The following is an 18,835-nucleotide window of genomic DNA, read 5'->3' as shown; positions in this document are numbered from 1 at the left end:
TTTGGAAACAGTTCTGGGTTCCCAAGCAGAGGCTGTGCCCCCTCAGGCCGTGTGTGTGGCTGGGGAACCAATGTCCAGAAGACCTTGCAGAAGAGGGGAGCCCCACCACCCTAAGGTGGCCCGAGTACACCTCCTTACATGCTGGTTTGGGGGATTTTTCTGCATTTGAGGTAGAAGCATGAGGTGCTGTCAGCCTGTTCCTGTGCTGTAAGACCCCTGTGAGCTCGCTGTAGCACCAGTTCTCCTGTGTCAAACCTTAGAGTAATCTGCAATTGCAACAGAGCTGCTTTGTGTCTGCAGATACACACTTAGAAAGGGTGAAACATCATTTTTTCCATCTGTTTCCTTTGAAGAGAAAACGGGAATGAGACTTGAAATTTGTGGGGGGAAGAATAAGTGGGCTGTGGTTTCTTAATGGATGATAAATCATTTGACAAATGTAGGGAAACCACACCTGGGCGCCTCTGCTGACTATGCAGGAAAAGGATCTTATCTTGCAGGGATGTAGAATGTCTGTTCACAGACCTGTCAGATCCTCAAAATGCAGACACGTCTACTACTGCTGTTACATTGACAGCAGGAATCTGAGGTTCAACAGCTACATGGCAGTCACTGCAGTTAAAAGCAATAATAATAAAAAAAAGAAGTTAGAAGGTATCAGTTTACAGTGAGTTCAGGTGTCCAGGTTGTGGCAAGTTGTTTGTTTTAGAGAGGATGCTATACTGTTCCAAGCAGAGCTATGCAAACATTTTCTACCAAGCCAGAATGTTTTTCCTAGAGCTGGTACCTTGTGTCTACTGAAAAGCTTGGCTTCAGTTCAGAAGAGTATTTTACTAGAGAATTCACATATGCAAAAATGAACCTGCAGGATCTGATCTTATAAATCTAATCAGTCAGAGAAGCATAGAAGTTGCACAACTATGGAGATGAGAGACAGATACTATACGGGAGGTGAAAAGCCAGTCAGAAAAGGCTAGATGGGGAAGAATCAAGGTTCAACTTCATAATCACATTTCTGTTTCTTTTTTTATCCTGTGTGTATAAAATGCACTCAGGGTGCAGCCTTTCCAGAAACGAAAACAGAGCTTTATGTTTTGCCACCACTGATCTGGTCTGACTAGATCATCAGGAGATAAAACTGTTCTGGGCAATTCCACTGAATGTAACTCATGTAACTAAACTAAAATAGAATGGTTGCATCTGAGTAGGTTTACGTGGTTAGCATTACTTGAGCTATTATTAAGCTTTATGCTTCAGAGCTCTGCTGGGAAACCCTGTCAATCTTCTGAACTGGAAGGCCAGAGATCAGGTTGGAAAGCTCTTCACCCTCCTTTCATTTCTGCAGGGAAAAGCAGAGAGGAGCTTCGGAGTTCAAAGTAAAGGAATAAAGATTCTCAGGAGACTCCAGAGCTCTGTGTGGTTTAACTCTACCCTGCAGAGCTCTGTGCTTGCTTTGCACTGGCTTGGGTCACTGTGCAATGCTGCCCTCTGAAAACCCCTCTGAATGATGCAGAACCAGCACAGAGCACGTGCTGGGACTTGCACCCCCTTTCTGTGTTGAGATCAGTGTATGTTTTGCAAGGCAATGGTAGCATTGGGCTTCCAAAAACGATGTTCAGCAGAAGCTGCTCCTGACAGGAATCTCGAAAGGAGAAGATCTGGAGTATCGCTGGCTGTTTGAGGAACAGGAGGCATCGGTGCAAGGTAACCACTGGTACGTGACGACAGAAATCCAGCAAGAAAGTTAAGCTATGCTGGCTCATAGGAACGTTGATTTTTATTGATGCATCTGCCAAAACCATTAGCTCCGCCTGGCCGTTCTGCTCATGCCTGGCAGGGGTACATGCAAATGATGTAATAACCTGAAGGAAACGCTGTTCAGCTCCTCTTCCTGGGGGCTGGTGGCTAGTGGAAAAGCATTTGTGACGCCCCGCAGTGAGGCACGGAAGGAAAAGGAGGTACTGGACATACAGCTAGGAGTTCACGTGGGGCTCTAGCAGGCTGGTCATATTTCATTTCCGAAGGTCACGCTGAATGCAGGGGATCTTTCCAACGTGGAGCAAGGGTTCAGAGGCTGGTCCGGTGCACAGGCACGTGGTTGACACACCCAGGGGTGGTGGCTTAGCAGCCTGGTGGCAGGACCGTGAGTAGGGGTCTGAAGGGCTCTGACATCTTTTCTGGGGTGCATCTGAGGTGGGAGAGGGGAGGAAGTCGGTGATTTTACGGTTTGTGGGTTTTGCTTTTTGCTGGAAGGACACCTGCTTGTTATTAGTCAGGCCATACGCTGCGTTTGCCTTCCTCAATTCATCCACCATGAAGGAGGAGGAAGTGTGTAAAGTGGTGTGAGGTTGTCTTTAATGTACGCAAGCTGTTACTGGGGAGAAATGAAAGGAAAATTTACAGGGTATCTCTCCTGCGCAAGAACAGATAGTAACACCTCAGGTAAAGGTGAAGGACACGAGGTGTCTCGATAGTGACATATTTCTGTCTGCTTTATTAAGGGCTTCACCTCTGTTTCTTTCTAGTTGGGGTAAGATGTTGAGTGGAAACAAAACAATACAGAGCAGAAACACTAGAAAGTGAAAGTGAAAGCAGGGCTCAAGTTTATGGTTTCGGAAAGCAGAGGGTGTGACAGCAGAGCAGGAGCTCTGGGTCTGAGCAGGGATTAGCAATAGTGTGTGGAGTAAGGGGAGAGGGAATAGGGATGGGGGGAACAGGGGAGAAAAACTGCTGGAAACCTCATCTGACTTTTCTCAGTCACATCCCACTCATAGTATCCAAAAACTCCCCGTTTCCCTGTCATGGCAGCAACATACTGCTGTGCGGAGGGGAGAGAAAGTGTGGCCGCATTAAAAAAAAAAAAAAAAAAAAAAAAAGTTAATGGGAGCATTGGGTCTTATGAATCCCCTGCAATGGGATTTGAAAAAAAAGGAATCAGGAGATTGGGAGTGTTTTTCTAGGAACAGGCCTGGCTGGTGTTACCGTGTATAAAGAGCAACCACAGTCTGAAGACAGCAGTGGAACAAGCTAAGGCTACAAAGGAGAGCCGAGTCCTTCCTTCTCTTTGCCCTGGCAGTCCGTGGGGCTGCCAGGCCTTTTTTTTTGTGGACCCTTGCACTGCAACCAACTCCAGAAGTTTTCCTTTGTTTTCCCTGGGTTAGCCTGCTGTGAATACCCATGATCCCTGCCAAAGCACGAAGGGTGTCAGGGCCAGTTATATGAACAACCATTTCCATTTGCACACCGTGTTCATATTTTTCAGGCAGTTGTGAGCAGCTCTACCACAGACCCTTGTAAACTCCGGTGCAGGTAGGTAGGCAGCTCTGTGTGACCTGTGATAAGGTTGCGTTGTAGGGGCAGTGAAGTGATGCATAGACAAATGTCATCTGGACTGGGGTCCAGAACTGGAGGAGGAGAAAGCAAAGTGAAACCCTCTGCATTTGAATTACAGACTCACAGAATCACAGAATTTCTAGGTTGGAAGAGACCTCAAGATCATCGAGTCCAACCTCTGAATTACAGGCAGTCAGCTCTCCTGTCTTTGGAGGTGGCGTACCTCAGGGCAGAGTGCTGGGAGGGGACTTTTCTGGTGAGCAATTTGTTCCTCTTCTGAGGGTTTGCTGAGTACTTGTGGTGGGCTGATCTTGGTAGGCAGCCAGATGCCCACCCTGCTGCTCTCCTGTCCCTCTCTGCAACAGGGAGAAAATAAGATGCCAAAGCTTGTGGGGTAAGATAAAGACAGGAAGATCACCAGATTGCCAGTTACCATCACGAACAAGATGGAATTGACTTGGGGAAAATTAATCTAATTTGTTGATAATTAAAATGGATTCGGAGGAGAAAAACAGACAGAAATCAGAACATCACCTTCCCCCGTCCTTATTCCCAGGCTCACTGTCACTCCTGACTGCTCTGCCTCCTCCCAGGAGGAGCAGGTGGGGCCCAGGCGTGAGGTCCAGCCCTTGGATCTGTCTCTGTCTGTCATGGGGCACCCTCAGCCTTTCCTCACAGAGGCCCTGCAGACCCCTGATGGCACCAGGGCTCCTGTCCTCATGCAGCACCTTTGAGAAGTTGCTTTGTTTTCCTGACCCATGAAGGAGGAGTGGTGCTGTTGGTGCTTTCTGAAGGCACTTGGATTTTGGAATTTGCTAGAAGCCAGGTCTTGCTACTGTTAGCCAGGTGGCACCACTGGTTGTCACTTAACAAGCTGAGGTCATTGTGTAAGTTGTGTTTTCTTCCAAAATATATTTTAGAATTATATTTTTTTTAGAGAAAAACGGTGACCTGGGCCCAAGTCACTGAACTCGGTCATTTTTCTGATGCGTGCCATGCCAAACATACATATCAGTTCCTTGGTTTTGCAATTTCCAGCCCAAGAGGTCTTCTTTTCTGAGATGTGATTAGACTTCTGACCTCATCGGAGATACCTGACCACACATATATTTTGACAGCTTTGGAAAAGACACATATTGATTCTGGATCTTTCTTTCTGTGTTAGGGGTGAGGACGCAGCCAGGCATCAACCAGCTCTTCTTTGCGTGTGGTACCTCGGAATGGAGAACATCTGGTATTGGCTTGATGACTTCGAGTGGATCGAGTATGGGACAGAGGTGAGGTCCTCGGTGTCAATGCCAAGAGCTCTTGTTCAACCATCTTTGGAGAATTGTTTAGGGCATGTTGTTCTGCAGCTGGTGTGGTCTACAAAGCCTTGCTGGTGTCCTTGCAATGCTGCTCTGATACCCTGGTGGATTTGTCTTACTCATTGTCCCTCAAAGCAGTACTGATACTCAGTGAAAGCTTTCAAAAGACTAGCTTTGAAAAACAATTTCATTTTCCAGAGGCAGCAGAAGTAATTTGACTGAAGCTGACCACACAGACTGAATGCTTTTTTCTTGCTGTTGTTATAAGCAGCTGTTCCCTGTGGGGTACCCCTACATCCCTGAAGAACAAAATGCTGGAAGTATTAGAGACTAGTTCCACATGGCATCTCATTGCTGTGGCTTAGGGAAAAAGTGGTATGTCCTTACAGAGTCACCTAAACTGAAGACTAGTTTAACAGTGTAATTTCCTTGTTCTTTCTTTAGCATCCGTATCATTCATCTGCCTCGGTAAATTCTGCAGATCTGGAGCAGGCTTTTCTAGCTGACCCTAAAGGCACTCTGTTATTCTCAGCCGGTTCACAGATATATGAGTTAAACTTTAAAGGTGAAGTATCTCTTTATTTACCGTTCATTACATAGCTGACTCTAAGGTGGCCTCCGTCATGTGGAGTTGTCGCTCTGTCTGGGTTTCTTTGAACATGTCTTTTTTCCTCCAATAAGTTTTCTCCAAGCCGAATTTGCATATTAAGTACATTTCTCTGCAGTTCTGAGATACTCTGCTCAAACTTACAGACTTGTGCATCTGTGGTCAAAAAAGCATCTTTGACAATGCTGTACATTTAGAACAAAAACCGAGAATAAACACCTCATGGCATCTGGCTTATGCATTCAAGTTTACATAACAGAAAAGGAGAAATGAGAAATTAAAAAATAATATTAATATATAAATGTAAGAACTAAAAAGTCAAATGGTGAAGAAGTAAGCTCTGGTAGACATCTTGCAAGATAGTTACGGGGAGAGAAAACAGTGCAGCAAAGGAAAAATTATGGGCTAGTTACACAGGGAGAGAATGGGAAAATAAGAAATGTTTTTCTGTTTCTAATTATTTATAATTTATTTAACCATCTTAAGGTTTCTGCTAGCTTTCCAAACTTTAAATGTTTCCTGGCATGAATAAAAAGAATGGTGTTTAAAGGAGGAAACAATGGATAGTTAGCAATGCCACACTGTGTGTGCTCTGTGATATTGTTGCAGGACCAAAAAGATGTTCCTCAACCCCAGCTAACAACCCCATATTGCCAGAAAAACCAGACTTACGGACTCCATCATATTGAAAATCCTTCCCTGCTGCAGGCCAGACATCAGATGTGGTTTTCTCTGGCCAACAGCCTGGATGTGAATGCATATGGAGGTGCAGTAGTTGATGGTTGCATTTGAGCTTCACAGCCTATACTAGTAGGTTGTTGACCTTGGTGATCTCCAAGGAGAAGCTACCCAAGTGGAAATGGTCTCAAACTAAGAAGTATGGAGTGGGGTGGACATGATAGAAAGAACATCACCTTTCAGCGCTACCTGTTTTATTGTATTTCTTTTCTAAAGGCCCAGTGTGTCCCTGGGCAATAAGTTATCTAATTATTGAGGTTTTGTGTTTTTCTTTCAAGACATGGTCCAAAGAAATTTGGTCTCTGAAACTCGAAGAAAAGTTGTCCGATTACCAAAAGCTCTGTCCCCTCCATTTGGACACAACATGAGGTACTATACACTGATTATTTCATAATGTCTCTGGATGATGCCACCTTTCTACTAAGAAATTCCTCTTACCTCTCTACAATTCAAGTTTAGATTTCTTAAATTCACTTTTAGAAACCTTTTGCTGACTAGTTTAACAGGAAATTTTGCTGTGACAGTATTTGTAAATTATGCAATACTTCTGTGAAGCATGCTTGAGGGATATTTAGTGGCAGTGTCTGGCAGCCTTTACAGACCCATAGAGTAGATTTGTTCCTTCTGTGAGAGTAAGGTCACACAGGGCTGACACAACTGTGCCAGGAATTTTTGTTCCTTGATTTATGCCTTAACAATGCAAAACTGTGCACAGGGTATTACCTCCCAAGAACTGTGGAGCAGATAGATGACATCCCCTGGAAAGCTAAGTATGAAATAAAACAGAAAAAAAAAATATCCCCTAAATGAGGTGACCAGGATGCAATTATTTGGGATAGTCAGTATTTGGCTTTTTTAAAGGAAGTTCAGCATGACAGAATTTGGGCACATTTGCTGTAAAAGTCAGTTGGGCTATTGTTTTATTTTAAAAAAAATAAAAAATTCAGAAACTCACTGTCAGACAGTGCATGAGAAGCCAAGAGTTAAATTTAAGGGTAGGTTCAACCAAAGGTTTAAAGGCAAAACAAACCGAAGTTGCTGAACAGATGCTAACGCTCTGATTGCCTGTGATAAAACATTCATGCCAGGTGGATGGTTGAAGACTTGTGCTGGGAGTTGTTAAGCGCTGACTGCTGCAGTGGTGCATGGGGGCACTGCCGTCCACCCATGGTCTCCTGCCAGACTGTTCCTGGGAACAGGGAGGGACAAGCTGCCCATCTATCTGGTGGTTTACAGATTAGTAGCCACGTGGAGAGTGAGGGCTCATGGTCCAGTTTCCTAGAGGTGCAAGCAGCACACATGGAGGTCTATCTGAGAGCAGTTGTACAAACCAACTGGCTATGAGCATCTGTTACTTCTTGACTGAAGTGCTCCTACCACTGCTTTGGCCTGCCAAGAAATTAATTAGTGCTATTAGAATGTGTATGGACATCTAAACTGGAGAAAGGGGTAACTGTTATGTGGAAGGTAAAACAAACATGAAAATCCCGGGATGCCTGAAGGGTGCTGAAAAGCCAGCTGGATTCTCCAGAAAAGAGGATTTGGTTGGAAGTGTTATGGATTGTGACGTGCTCTTTCTCTTTTTCTCTCTTTCTCTCTCTCTTTCTTTTTTCTTTTTTTTTTTTTTTTTTTTTTTTTTTTTTTTTTTTTTTTTTTTTTTTTTTTTTAGCCAGGACACGAATCTATCATTTTCTTCATGCCCTCCAGAATGGGACCAATCAGCAGTGCCTGACATTGGGTACAAGGTATGTATTCTCACCTCTCCAGTGGGTTAAGTGAACTATGTTCTGCACTAATTTTCCTGAGCAGTAAGCTATATAAAACATGACTCTCATCTCCAAAGACCAAGGTGACTGAGGTAGTCTGAGCTTTTAAACATACTTTCTACAATGTGCAACTACGAGGTGAAACAAGACTAACAGTGCCACATTCAGAATAGATCTGTGTCTCCTGGGAGGCTCTCTGAGATCCCACATATATACCATGCAGGCTAAGGGCACTGCTGGTGTAGCCTGTCCCGTGCATTCTTTCCACAGCAGTTAATCCTTTGATAAACTGGATAAATTGCATTTTAAAGGGGATTTTTAGTATTTCCTCAGTCTGTTAAAGGCAAAACGTTATTTGCTGTGGTAAAACTAGGGCTTGGCCCTGTAAGAGAGTATCTAGAAGGATCTAGGGTGTCAAATTAAGGTGAAACTGATACCCACTCTTCTCCACACTGAATACTGCCATGCATTTCAGATCTGGGTTAGTCTGAAGTAAAATTAATCTATATGCATAAGAAGTGTGTCCACCGAAGGCAGTTTGTGTGGTATTACACTCATTTTCCTGTGCATCAGCACCTCAGTGCCTGTGCTTCCAACATGTGGAGGGAGAGTGGTGGTGGGGAAAGGATGGCTAAGTGGAGAGACAGCAGAAGCTCATGATTTTAATGGCAGGGCTTTTCCTTTAGTGCAAGGAGGTTGATGAGTCCTTTGGAAGGGCTGGGAGCTGTTACTACTAGTAACACCTTATTTTTGATGCTTTTAAAATTTTCAGTTGGTAGAGCTCAGTTCCAGTTCCAGCGAATATGTAAAAATTAAGAGGCTGTTTGAGAAAACAATGAAACATTACAACATCTGTCGGCTACAGAGGGTCCAGAACCCATCACTATGGCAAGTTTTTCAGTGGTTAGTATCTGTTTTACTTCATTATTCTCATGGTAGCAGAGCACTGCAATTTCCTGATCTATTGTCCTTGCAGGCTGTGATAGGAGTTGCCAAATGCAGTAGCCCAACAGAATTGAGACTGCCACACTCCCATGTGCCCTGGTCTAGCTGGTAGTGAGGTTCAGAACTTATTTCTAATAGGCACACATGCACAAATACATGCATATATGCACACAGTGCATCTCTATCTCTTGATAGAGATATATCTGAACACAAAAATTAACACAGACAGCACAGCACTCATGCAACCATAAGTAGTGGCAACAATCTCATCCTGTTCCCTTCTGGCTAATCAGAATGAAAGCTTGTTATTGGAAAATACACGTGCACATAGTTATGTATCTAAGTACAGGTAAATACATGTATATATACAGATACATGTATATAGATACATATATATATATATATATATATACATACGTAGTATGTGTCTGTTCAGGATCTGGTCTTAGACACTCAGTTTATGCATGTGAGGGCCCTGAGGTCCTCTCATCTCCAGTTGTGCTCTGCACAGATATACAAATGTGCAAATGGATCTCAGTTGACCCCTGTACTTCGTGTTGCCTTCTGTAGTTGTCCTGAACCTCCTGGTCCCCCTGGTAGGCAAGCTAGACCCTCTGCTCTATCCAATATTTCGCCCAGACTTATGACTGCTCCCATACCCGTGTCCCAGGTCACTTATCCTCCTCACTGACTGTCCAGCTTGATATTCACTAGTGATCACACATTCACACATGCATATCCTTGCTGCAGTTGCTTGTAAGCTGAGGCCCCACTTCAATTGCTGTACACATACCCCCATATGTGCTCCTGCGTATGGTCTGGAGGGTCCATCGCCCAGGATAAGAGTTAGAAATGGAGTTTAATGAAGAGACAGAGAGATAGGCAGACTGCATGGGTCAGGTGCTGGGCCTGGCTACACAAGCCTACTGACCAGTCAGTCACCTGTTTATAAATCACCAGCCCATTTTCCCCTTTTCCATCTGTTTTCCCATGTGTGTTCCTCACTAGGCCACCCTGAACCTTCCCTTTCCTTGCCTCTGTTCCTCCCCTCAAACATCCCTTTATAAATCTTGTACAATCCCCAAATACTTTTCCCCTGCATCCCACAGGGAGTCCCATACCCCCATGGGCAGTACCCACCTCAGCCCATGAGGTGCTCCAGAGTCTCTTCATTGCTTGTGGTGTTGGGTGTCCCCCCTAGCCCCCAGGGCTGAGGCTCCCCTGTGGAGCTCTGAGGGCTGAGCCTTCTTTCTTCCTAATCAGGTTATTGGGGTTCCCCTGCCTGTCTCTGCCTCTGTGTTCCTGTGTGGGTGTGGAAACAAGACTTTTTCTGCAAGACCTAACAGGTTGTATGTGTGGGTCTTGCTTACGTTATCCAAAAAGAAACATGCTTTCCTTCGCTGTGACTGAGTCGTGCCATCTCAAATTTATTCTTTTTATTGCTTAGTCTCTTCTACATGGGAGTTTTAAATAACGGACTTTTTATGTGGTAAAGCTACAGGAAGAGATTCTACAGTCCTTACTGTGGCTTCACACTGTTTGTTTATAACCATATTTATTCATTCATGATTTATATAACCTGGGAACAATTCCCGCTTGAGATGTTTGTCTCTTTACTCTCTAATGTGATATGAAGTTTTGGGTTGCACAGTCCATGATGATTCAAGAACTTTTTGTTTTGCTGTACAGTAAAGTTACCAGCAGAAGGGCAAGGCGGGCAGGAACCCCACCAAGAGCAGTTTGCATCACTGTTCCTCCACAACCCCAAAGTAGGAGGAGCTGGGTTGTGAAATTGTCCTTGTTTGAATCAGGGCAACACGTTATTCATTTTTGTCATCAGGCAAAAGGAGCAGATGAAGAAGCTCAATAAATCAAAATGTGTGGATGAGCGGCTCCTGTTCCATGGGACAAATCCATCCCTTTTGCCAGCCATCTGTGAGCAGAATTTTGACTGGAGGATTTGTGGCGTTAATGGGACGGCGTATGGAAAAGGTACAAGGGCATGGGCTGGACCTGCATTGAAACTCTCAGGGTGTTTCTAGAGCTCAGAGAAGAGCTGAGAAGAAGCCATGCTTCCATTCTGTTATTTGTGAAGTTGCGTAGAGTGAAAGCCATCAGGTCAACCTGTGTGGTCTTACCACGGGCCCAACCCCAGCTGTGGTGGGACTCCAAAGGCAACAGCAGGACCTGCTGGCCTGGGAGGAGTGGGTTCAGGGACCTCAGCCGCGTGGGCTCCAGATGCTGGCCGGGCTGGTGGGTCTGTGTGAGGTGACTGACTGTCCCTGACCACAGCGCTCCTGCCGTTAGGGCACTCTCATCTGTGTGCCACTGCGTCACTGTAAGCAGTGTCAGCAGCTGTCAGGGGGTCTGAAAACATCCCTCTTGGCAGAATAGCAAAGCTCTTGGTCAGCTGGAACAGAGAGGTTGATGGAGAAATGCAGCTATCATCTGTTGATGCTTTAAAAGAAGCCAACATGAAAACACTTGGTGAGGATGTGTGTAGAGCTATCTGGGGCTGTTGAATTGCTGTCTGCCAAAGGGCAGATAACAAATATTTGTTCTTTGGTTGATGCATTGTCTTACCTGTGTATTTTCCTGGTCCCTAGGAAGCTACTTTGCCAGAGATGCCCGTTATGCTCATGATTACAGTTCCTCTAAGAGTGGTCGCTACAGCATGTTTGTAGCTCAGGTTCTTGTTGGAGAATTTGTTCAGGGACAATCTGAGTACCTTCGTCCTCCACCCAGACCCAGCAGTCCCAACAGGCTTTACGACAGCTGCGTGGATGATCCAGAAGACCCTTCAATTTTTGTCATCTTTGAGAAGTACCAGATTTACCCTGCCTATATTTTGGAGTACTGCATTGAATCTTCATGTGTGATTCTGTAGTGAATGGCACTACACTAATGGCAGTGAATTTTCACTGAAACAATAATCAATAGATATATTTTTTTTTTCATATTTGTACAAGTTTAGAACTTGCTAATGTCAAAATTTCCTTTGAGAAGCTAGAGAACATTTTGTCATGCAGCAAACCAATGTCAATCCCCTGTGGGATTTTGGGGCATAGTTTTTGTTGGTCTGAAGAAAAGGAAACTGCACAGAGGAGAGGATGGATGCAAAAATGCAGAGAGGAGTTTGGAAGAAAAGGAGTTTTCTGAATGCGTAAAAATTATTTTTGACTGTGGGGGGAGTTCACAGAGCCTTCAGCAATTAGGTGCCAGATTCTTCATTTAGAAGATCAGGCAGGGGTCTGGTGGGTGCTGCTCTAAGGGTGCACTGCGATGTGTGACTGCTGAGGTGTAGCTGTTTTTAACTTTGCGTGGGCTGGACTACCAGATCTGAAGCAGAAGCACTCCTTGAGAAGCCCACGTTATTTCAGGGTCACTGCACAATCCTCAGTTCATGTCACTGCTAGATGGAACCGTCCCACCTCTGGGTGTGGGTTGCTGCTCTTCTCCCAGTGCTACTGCTGATGACTGTACTAGGGTGGGCAGGATCAGATGTAGAGCATTCATCTACTTGAAAACTGACTTAGTCAAAAAGCCAACCAAACAACCCAACCCAACAACAACAACAACAACAACAAAAAAAACAAACAAACACAATAAAGCACAGAACCAACAACTGCAAACCCAAAATACCAGCGAGGACAGTTCCCAGCTTTGCTTGTGCCAACCCAATAAAGAGGGGGTAGGCTGCACCGCAGTCTTTGGCAAAAGGTGATACTGAACCTACAGCCCAATCAGGGCTTTGAATGGTAAAATGTTGGGGAATATCTTAGTGAGTTGTTGAGACATGAGATCACTACTGAAAGTGAAAAGCAGCTTCATCAGTGAGTACTTCTTCATGGGGATTTAGCTTGATATCATAGATCTGCTAAAATGTCCCGTGAACCTGAACTTACTGCTACCTTGGGAGCACCTGTGCACCTCCCAGGTTCTGCAGCTGTGAACAAAAGCATTCCTGAGCACCCTTTCAGGTGAGAAATGCTTGCAAACAGGCAGCAACACGTGCCATTGTCAGCAGGCACTGAGCATGGATCTGACAGATACATGAGCTTTTCTTTTTCCCCCAAGGGGAAAAAGTGTGAGTTCTCTACCCTGTCAAGAATGGATTAAATAACTTCTGACTCAGACACATGTGACTGACAGCTTCAGAGTCACTGAGGTGGTGGTGGAGAAGGTCCAACGGAGGAATGCTGTGAGTAGCCAGGCTGCTTTCTGTGGAGCTCACTGCTCTCTGTGCCAGCCTGAGAGGTGCTGGGTGGGCAGGTGTTGGAGTGGGCTTGTCCCTGAGCATCCACAGTGTGTGGAGCTCATTCTATTGACGGGTACAGAGGACACCTCCTCTCAGCATGGGATGAAATGATCAGTTGGATCACGACTAATGACTGCTGCACCTTTCCAATACGTTGCCTGCTTTCAGGGTGCTGTTAAAGTGCTTTATCTGTATCTAATGGGGAGGTTTAGGGAGCGCGGCAGCTGCAGAACACCCAAGGGAGAGGGCCATGCTAAGAGGTCAGCCCCCTGCTCAGGAGTCCCCAGATAGGAAATTTTAGTGTTTAAAAAAATAGAAAAAAAATCCTAACACACACTCACAAAACACTCCCTCTGTGTGTGAAAGACGAAGCAGGGTATTGGCAACTTCTCTTGTCATTCCTTTAGCAATTGTCTCGCAGGAACCAGCAGCAATCTCAGAAGAATCAATTATGTTTTGCACTTAAATAAATAATGCATTACTTCCACATACTGAGACGTACCTAATTTTCTCTTGCAAAGATGTTAGCTCAAGCGGTCTTTTCATCGTAATTTATTTCTAATTGATTTCCTGGTGGTGGTGCTCTAAGGTCTTTGTAGTGTAGTCCCTGGTTTTAATGTTGTTGGTTACATAGTCATGCACCTGTTTCAGGCTTTCTATTAAATAACATCTCAGCAAGTTTTCAGGCTTTCTTTTAATTTACTCATGCCAAGTTTGACTTTTCAGCATTTTTTAAGAATCCTTTTAACAACTTTGACAAAATTTATTACAGGCTGATTAGACTGTACAAACCTAACGCTTGATGGAAGGTGCTGAATGGCATGTTGTTTTTCAAAGCACTTAAACTCCTAAAAATCAAACTGAACCCCAAAACCTGTAAGAAAACACAGATATTGTTCTTGTTGTAACGTGCTCAATAATTAAATTTATCAAAGCTGTTTCTGGACTGAGGCAATAACAATCCATAATTAGCATGTGGTTGTGGTAATGATGTGGGACCGAGGGCTTGTGGGGAGGGCAGGGTCCTCAGCTCGGGGCTACAGGAGGTAGATCATCAGGAATCAGGCTTTCACTGCCCAGGGAACAACCTCTTCCAATTGCTCCTATTCTTTTGTTGTCATGCTTCTTTTGGGGAAGCCTGTTGTCTGCTGTATTGAGCCCTAGACACAGTTTTCCAAACCAATTTGAACTATCTTTTCAAGATTACTTTTACATCTAGCCTACAAATACAAGGAATAGGGAAGGCTAACCTGGATCATATCCATCTGTTCTGAATAAGCTTAGATTTTCCTTCCAGATGCTTTGCTGCAGTGTCAAAGGAGCCATTAATCAGTGTGCCAGAGCTCAACCTGAAAATACCTGGCAAGCATCTACATATAATATTCTAACCACTGGAGGAAGCTGTGTCTTTACTCATTCCCAAAGAGCAGCATTATATCACTGTGTGTTCTCTGAATCATTTCTCTTGGGCTGTTTCTGCAGCTTCAGTTTCCTTAAATTCTTTTTCAAAATTGATTTCCCTTTGCCGTGTCCAAAAAGGATGTTAGAAGTCACATTGGTCTCTGTTTTCTTTAACGCTTTGTGCACTCTTTCAGTCTTGCTTCCTGTAAGTTCCTATCTTCACATAACTAATTTGATTGAAAGTTCTTACATAATCGCTTGAAAACCACTTCCTTTTTTGGGGGGGGTCACACTGAGCAACTCAAGTTCCTTCCAATGCTCTTCATATTTCTTTAGTATAGTCTTAGATGTGATTTGTTTCAATGCACAAAACTGTAGGCTACTAACCAAACCTCAACCTTGTGACAGCACTGTCAAAAATGTATTTTTTTTCCATCAGGGCTTCCTCCAGTTGCTGCTGTTTCTGTACTGTCTGAGTAACTCCATGGGTGTGTTCTGCTCACCTGTTTTTTTTTTTTGTTTGTTTGTTTGTTTGTTTGTTTCCTCCTCCTTCCTTCTCAGATCAATTTTTGGAACTATTTTCCTTTTTTTCTTCAACTTCTATTTCTTTTTGTTCCTGTTAACCCATGGTATCTAGGAAGTTTTCTGAGATATACCTAATGAGACACTCACAGGTAAATAAAAAACTTAATTACATAGCAGCTGGAGAGGCAATTAGCAGGTGCCTTATCTATCTAAATGCTATCACCTGAGATAAAAATCAACGGAATTCTGTAATGACTCTGACTGTGAATACATGAAGATTTTGGAGGTGCTGCACATCGTGGGTAGCAGCTCCTTTCAGTAGGCAGTGTAAGAGACATGGACTTTGTAGATAGGTGATCTATTCCATCATCTGCTGAGGTTTTGCTGATGAACCCAGGGAGAATCAGCAATACTGACTTCTACAATTGAAACATTGGTAAGAACCAAATAACACTATTGCCACCTACCCAGCATCAGGTGTCTGCTCACATACCAGGGGGCTGATACACTCACACAGCAGAAAATGGCACGTCTGGGTTCAAGCACAGGAAAAGATAAAGGTTCAGGATTTGTTCTTTTCCCTGAGGATTCAGAAACCAGACAATTTTCAGGGCTATGAAATAATAACATGTCTAGGAATTCCTCTTGACACTGCTTTGAAACAACCTGCCAGAAGCTGATCTTTTCTTCCCCCATTCCTCCTCCTTTACATTTTTTTTTTTTCTTTTTTCCCCTCCAGTCAGTTCTGCACTTTTTGGCTGTTCCTTCAGCTCATTCAGTGGCACTGAGACCCACTGGTATTGGCCAGATGATTCCCTGCAGTGGATTGAGGATGGGAAGCAGGTGAACTCCACAGCAGCCCTGACACCCTGCTCCAAGTCCTATCCACTAGTGGGAACAACTGCTTCAAATTTTATTTTGTTTTTGGTGAGGACCACCTGTAAGGTGGCAGAAAATCTTTCTCCATATTTCTGCATTGCTGACCAACCCTTGTATTTTCACTGATGCTCTCAGGAGAGCTCCTGAATGCCACCTCTAAGCACAGCTGCATGTCCTAGGAGTGGCTAAGATAATTATTGAGGCTATGAGGCTGTGTTTTTTTTTTTTTTTTTTTTTTTTTTTTCTGTACACACACACAAACACCACATGTGTATATACATTATATGCATATTTTGGGCACGGTATGTCACAACTCACTAAGAAGCCAAAAAACTTGGATTCAGAAAGTCGCTTCTCTAGGACACAGTGTCACACTATTCTGACTATTAAATACATTTCGGATGTTATGCTGAACATTTACAAAGACCCCATTATGAGTATTCAATGTCAATTGCCTGTAATAGGTACTACCACTTCAGTCATTTCTGTAGCATTCAACCTGTGCTGCAGCCATGGTGACACCTGCCCAGGAGGAGACGGTGTATCAAGCAGATCAGGATGGCACTCTGAAACTTCAAGTTTGTTCACAGAAGTAGGACATAAATTTTAAGGGTAAGATTCTTACTCATTTGTAATTTAATACATGTCTCTCTCCTCAATGTGCCTCGTGGAGCTCTATGACCAACAGAAGTGTCTGTCCCAGCCAGAAGGAAAATACATCTTCAAAAGCATTCACTATAAAATTAGTTGTGTGAATTGGGAAAGTACAGGAGATGTTGCTTATGTCTGACAGAGCACGAAATGGGGGAGAAATAATAATAATAAAATCTAATTCTTTTGTTTTAATTTGTGATTTGATTGCTGGAGCTATTGGACGGGAATACAGTTAAAAGATTAGAAAAATAAAGTCATGGTATTCAACAAAAAGAAAAGCAAAAGCATTAGGATAGTAGTTTGAAACCAAAACCTAGGAGTGGCATTGCAAGAGCTCAAAACTCACTGTGTGATGGGTTCAAAACAGGAGCCATTACAGGTGGCCAAGTGGGCATGTGTGCACTGCTCATGCTGCCAGTTCAAGCAGGAGCAACACTACAGAAAATGACCCCATGTTGTGGAGATAATAAAGTGAAGAAAGCCATTGGTAAGTTGCTGTATGGGTACATCAGTAATTTTTCATATGGACAGTGTTCCTTTCTGTATAGCAGTGGCTGAACAGGGGCATACCTAATGGTGCTAGCCTGGCTCTGGTCTCCAGCAGCAATAGGTGCTGGATCCTTGGAAAAGAGGATGAGCAATAAGTAGTGATGCATCCCTTGCTGCCAGGGATGTGCAGCTCAGGGACTTCCTAATTCACTGATTATAACTAAATAACACCTTTGTCTTTAATGGCCCTCAGTGGATTTCTTCTCTTCTCTGGGTTTCTTAAGTTTTTCCTGACATGTTGCAAACCTCTAGCACCTGCATTGCGTTGCAGCAGTGGGATCTGCAGTTGAGCTAAGCGTTTATTGAAAAACTGCTCTGCTTCTGCGTGCCTTTATGTTTTCTTTCAAGATATTTTCCAGAGAAATCTGAAAATGCAGATGACAAGAAAAATCTGCCAGTGGCTGGAGAATGAGTCTAGCAGAGGTTGGAATCAGATGGAGGAAAAGTGCAGGGTGCTAAGTTCAGGGTTGCTGTGTCTCCAGGTGATGAAACCCACACCTAGCTTTTAGGGCCTGCTGGGAAGAGGACAGTGGAGGCTATAGAGGTGAGGCCCTCAGGTCCATCCTTCTTGCTCAGGGTCAGTAATTTTGGGGGATTGGCCCAATTTAGGGTCTGTGAGGTAGGGGCACCACAATGCACTGGTGCTTGTCCATGGTCAGTACAAGAAACTGTTGGTATGGGCTGGACAACTTGAACCAGTGGCAGGAACATGGAGAGGAGGTAAGCACCTCGTGCCAGCCTCTCCTCAGGGGCTGCCGCTTCTTCTGCTCTTTGCAAGCTTATCTCAGGTACTGGGTAGTGCAAGCTCATCTCGGGTATTGTACGGCCTCCCCACAGCTCAAGTGCATTTTGACTTACTCAGCACCTCTCGTGATTTTACTTAAATCCCTCAGGACCCTCTGAGGTCTAAGCCTGAGCACTGTTTATTTTCTTGGCTGAACCAGAACCTTTCAGAATTGCTTTCATCTAAACAGCATTTTTGCTGTGTGCGCATCTGGGAGGGAAGTGCGTTTTTCTTTGGGAGATGCTAATAAACCACTGACGAAGAGTGCCAGAAAGCGATCCCATGCGCTGACAAAGAACAATAGGAAGACACAACCATTTTGGAAGCTGTGGCAGTGTCCTCCAGCCACAGGTGGAAGGGCTCAGGAGGGGGTGGTGGACCCCATTGGTAGGCCATGCCAACAGGCCTGGTCCATGCGTGTTGTGCTGGGAACAAGTAGGGGGAGAGTCCAGCAAACAGCTTCTGGTGGGTGTTGGGGTTAGGGCTGGGGAAGGCCTCTGCACTGGGGAACTCCAGGTCGTAGGCAATTAACCCTGGTTGGCAAACAAAATGCAGCTCTGTGGGCTCCTTAACACGCAGCTGTCTTCCAGTGCATATTTTCCTTCCCTTTTCTAATCCCCAACAACTGTGCTGTAACCTCTGCCCAGATGGAGAAGGCATTTCAGGCCAAACAGAAAGTCGCTCTGCTGTTTCAAGCAGGATCTCAGCAGTACGAGAGCAGTACCGGTGGGGTGCGGCGTGATAGGAGAGGCAAGGTTGTCTGTGGTGGAGGCTGCAGGGTTGTCAGGAATACCAGAAGCTGATCTGCCTTCTTCATTGCCCACAGACATACTTCTGTGCTCTGTCTATTGCTGATGAATAGAAAGCTGCTGGTACTGGCAACGCAACCATTGTATTGAATGAGGTGAGCATCCCCCTCTCATGCCCAACACCCTAGGCCATTTGCTCCCTTCCACCTGGCTGCTTCCCCCAAAGTGAAGGAAAGGTTGTGGTACATCAGGACAGGAGCTACATCTAGTCCCAGAGCCCATCCCCTCCACAGGGTGACAGGTGTCCACAGAAAAACATAAGTTCGAGGCAGGCATGTAG

At 44.5% G+C, this 18,835-nt stretch overlaps 1 protein-coding gene across 1 annotated transcript; it reads left to right on the top strand.

Moving 5' to 3' along the window:
- The first annotated feature begins 1,856 nt into the window (after nucleotides 1–1,856).
- LOC101796889 (protein mono-ADP-ribosyltransferase PARP12) lies at nucleotides 1,857–13,900 on the top strand. Its single transcript, XM_027448295.3, has 9 exons — nucleotides 1,857–1,958; nucleotides 3,263–3,309; nucleotides 4,499–4,610; nucleotides 5,085–5,205; nucleotides 6,264–6,354; nucleotides 7,655–7,730; nucleotides 8,524–8,654; nucleotides 10,537–10,688; nucleotides 11,303–13,900. Exons 3-9 carry the CDS (start codon nucleotides 4,554–4,556, stop codon nucleotides 11,581–11,583), a joined length of 909 nt encoding a protein of 302 aa, XP_027304096.2. The 5' UTR covers nucleotides 1,857–1,958; nucleotides 3,263–3,309; nucleotides 4,499–4,553; the 3' UTR covers nucleotides 11,584–13,900.
- Nucleotides 13,901–18,835: the final 4,935 nt, after the last annotated feature.

The sequence above is a fragment of the Anas platyrhynchos genome, chromosome 1, assembly GCF_047663525.1.
Source record: "Anas platyrhynchos isolate ZD024472 breed Pekin duck chromosome 1, IASCAAS_PekinDuck_T2T, whole genome shotgun sequence".
NCBI lineage: Eukaryota > Metazoa > Chordata > Aves > Anseriformes > Anatidae > Anas > Anas platyrhynchos.
This window is presented reverse-complemented; position numbering and strand designations above follow the sequence as displayed.

Excerpts from the sequence above, each read along its gene's own strand:
- LOC101796889 (XM_027448295.3), top strand. The coding sequence starts at position 4,554 with ATGGAGAACATCTGGTATTGGCTTGATGACTTCGAGTGGATCGAGTAT. Across the intron at positions 5,206-6,263 it reads ATATGAGTTAAACTTTAAAG|ACATGGTCCAAAGAAATTTG; the intron begins GTGAAGTATCTC and ends TTTTCTTTCAAG. Across the intron at positions 8,655-10,536 it reads CTATGGCAAGTTTTTCAGTG|GCAAAAGGAGCAGATGAAGA; the intron begins GTTAGTATCTGT and ends TTTTGTCATCAG.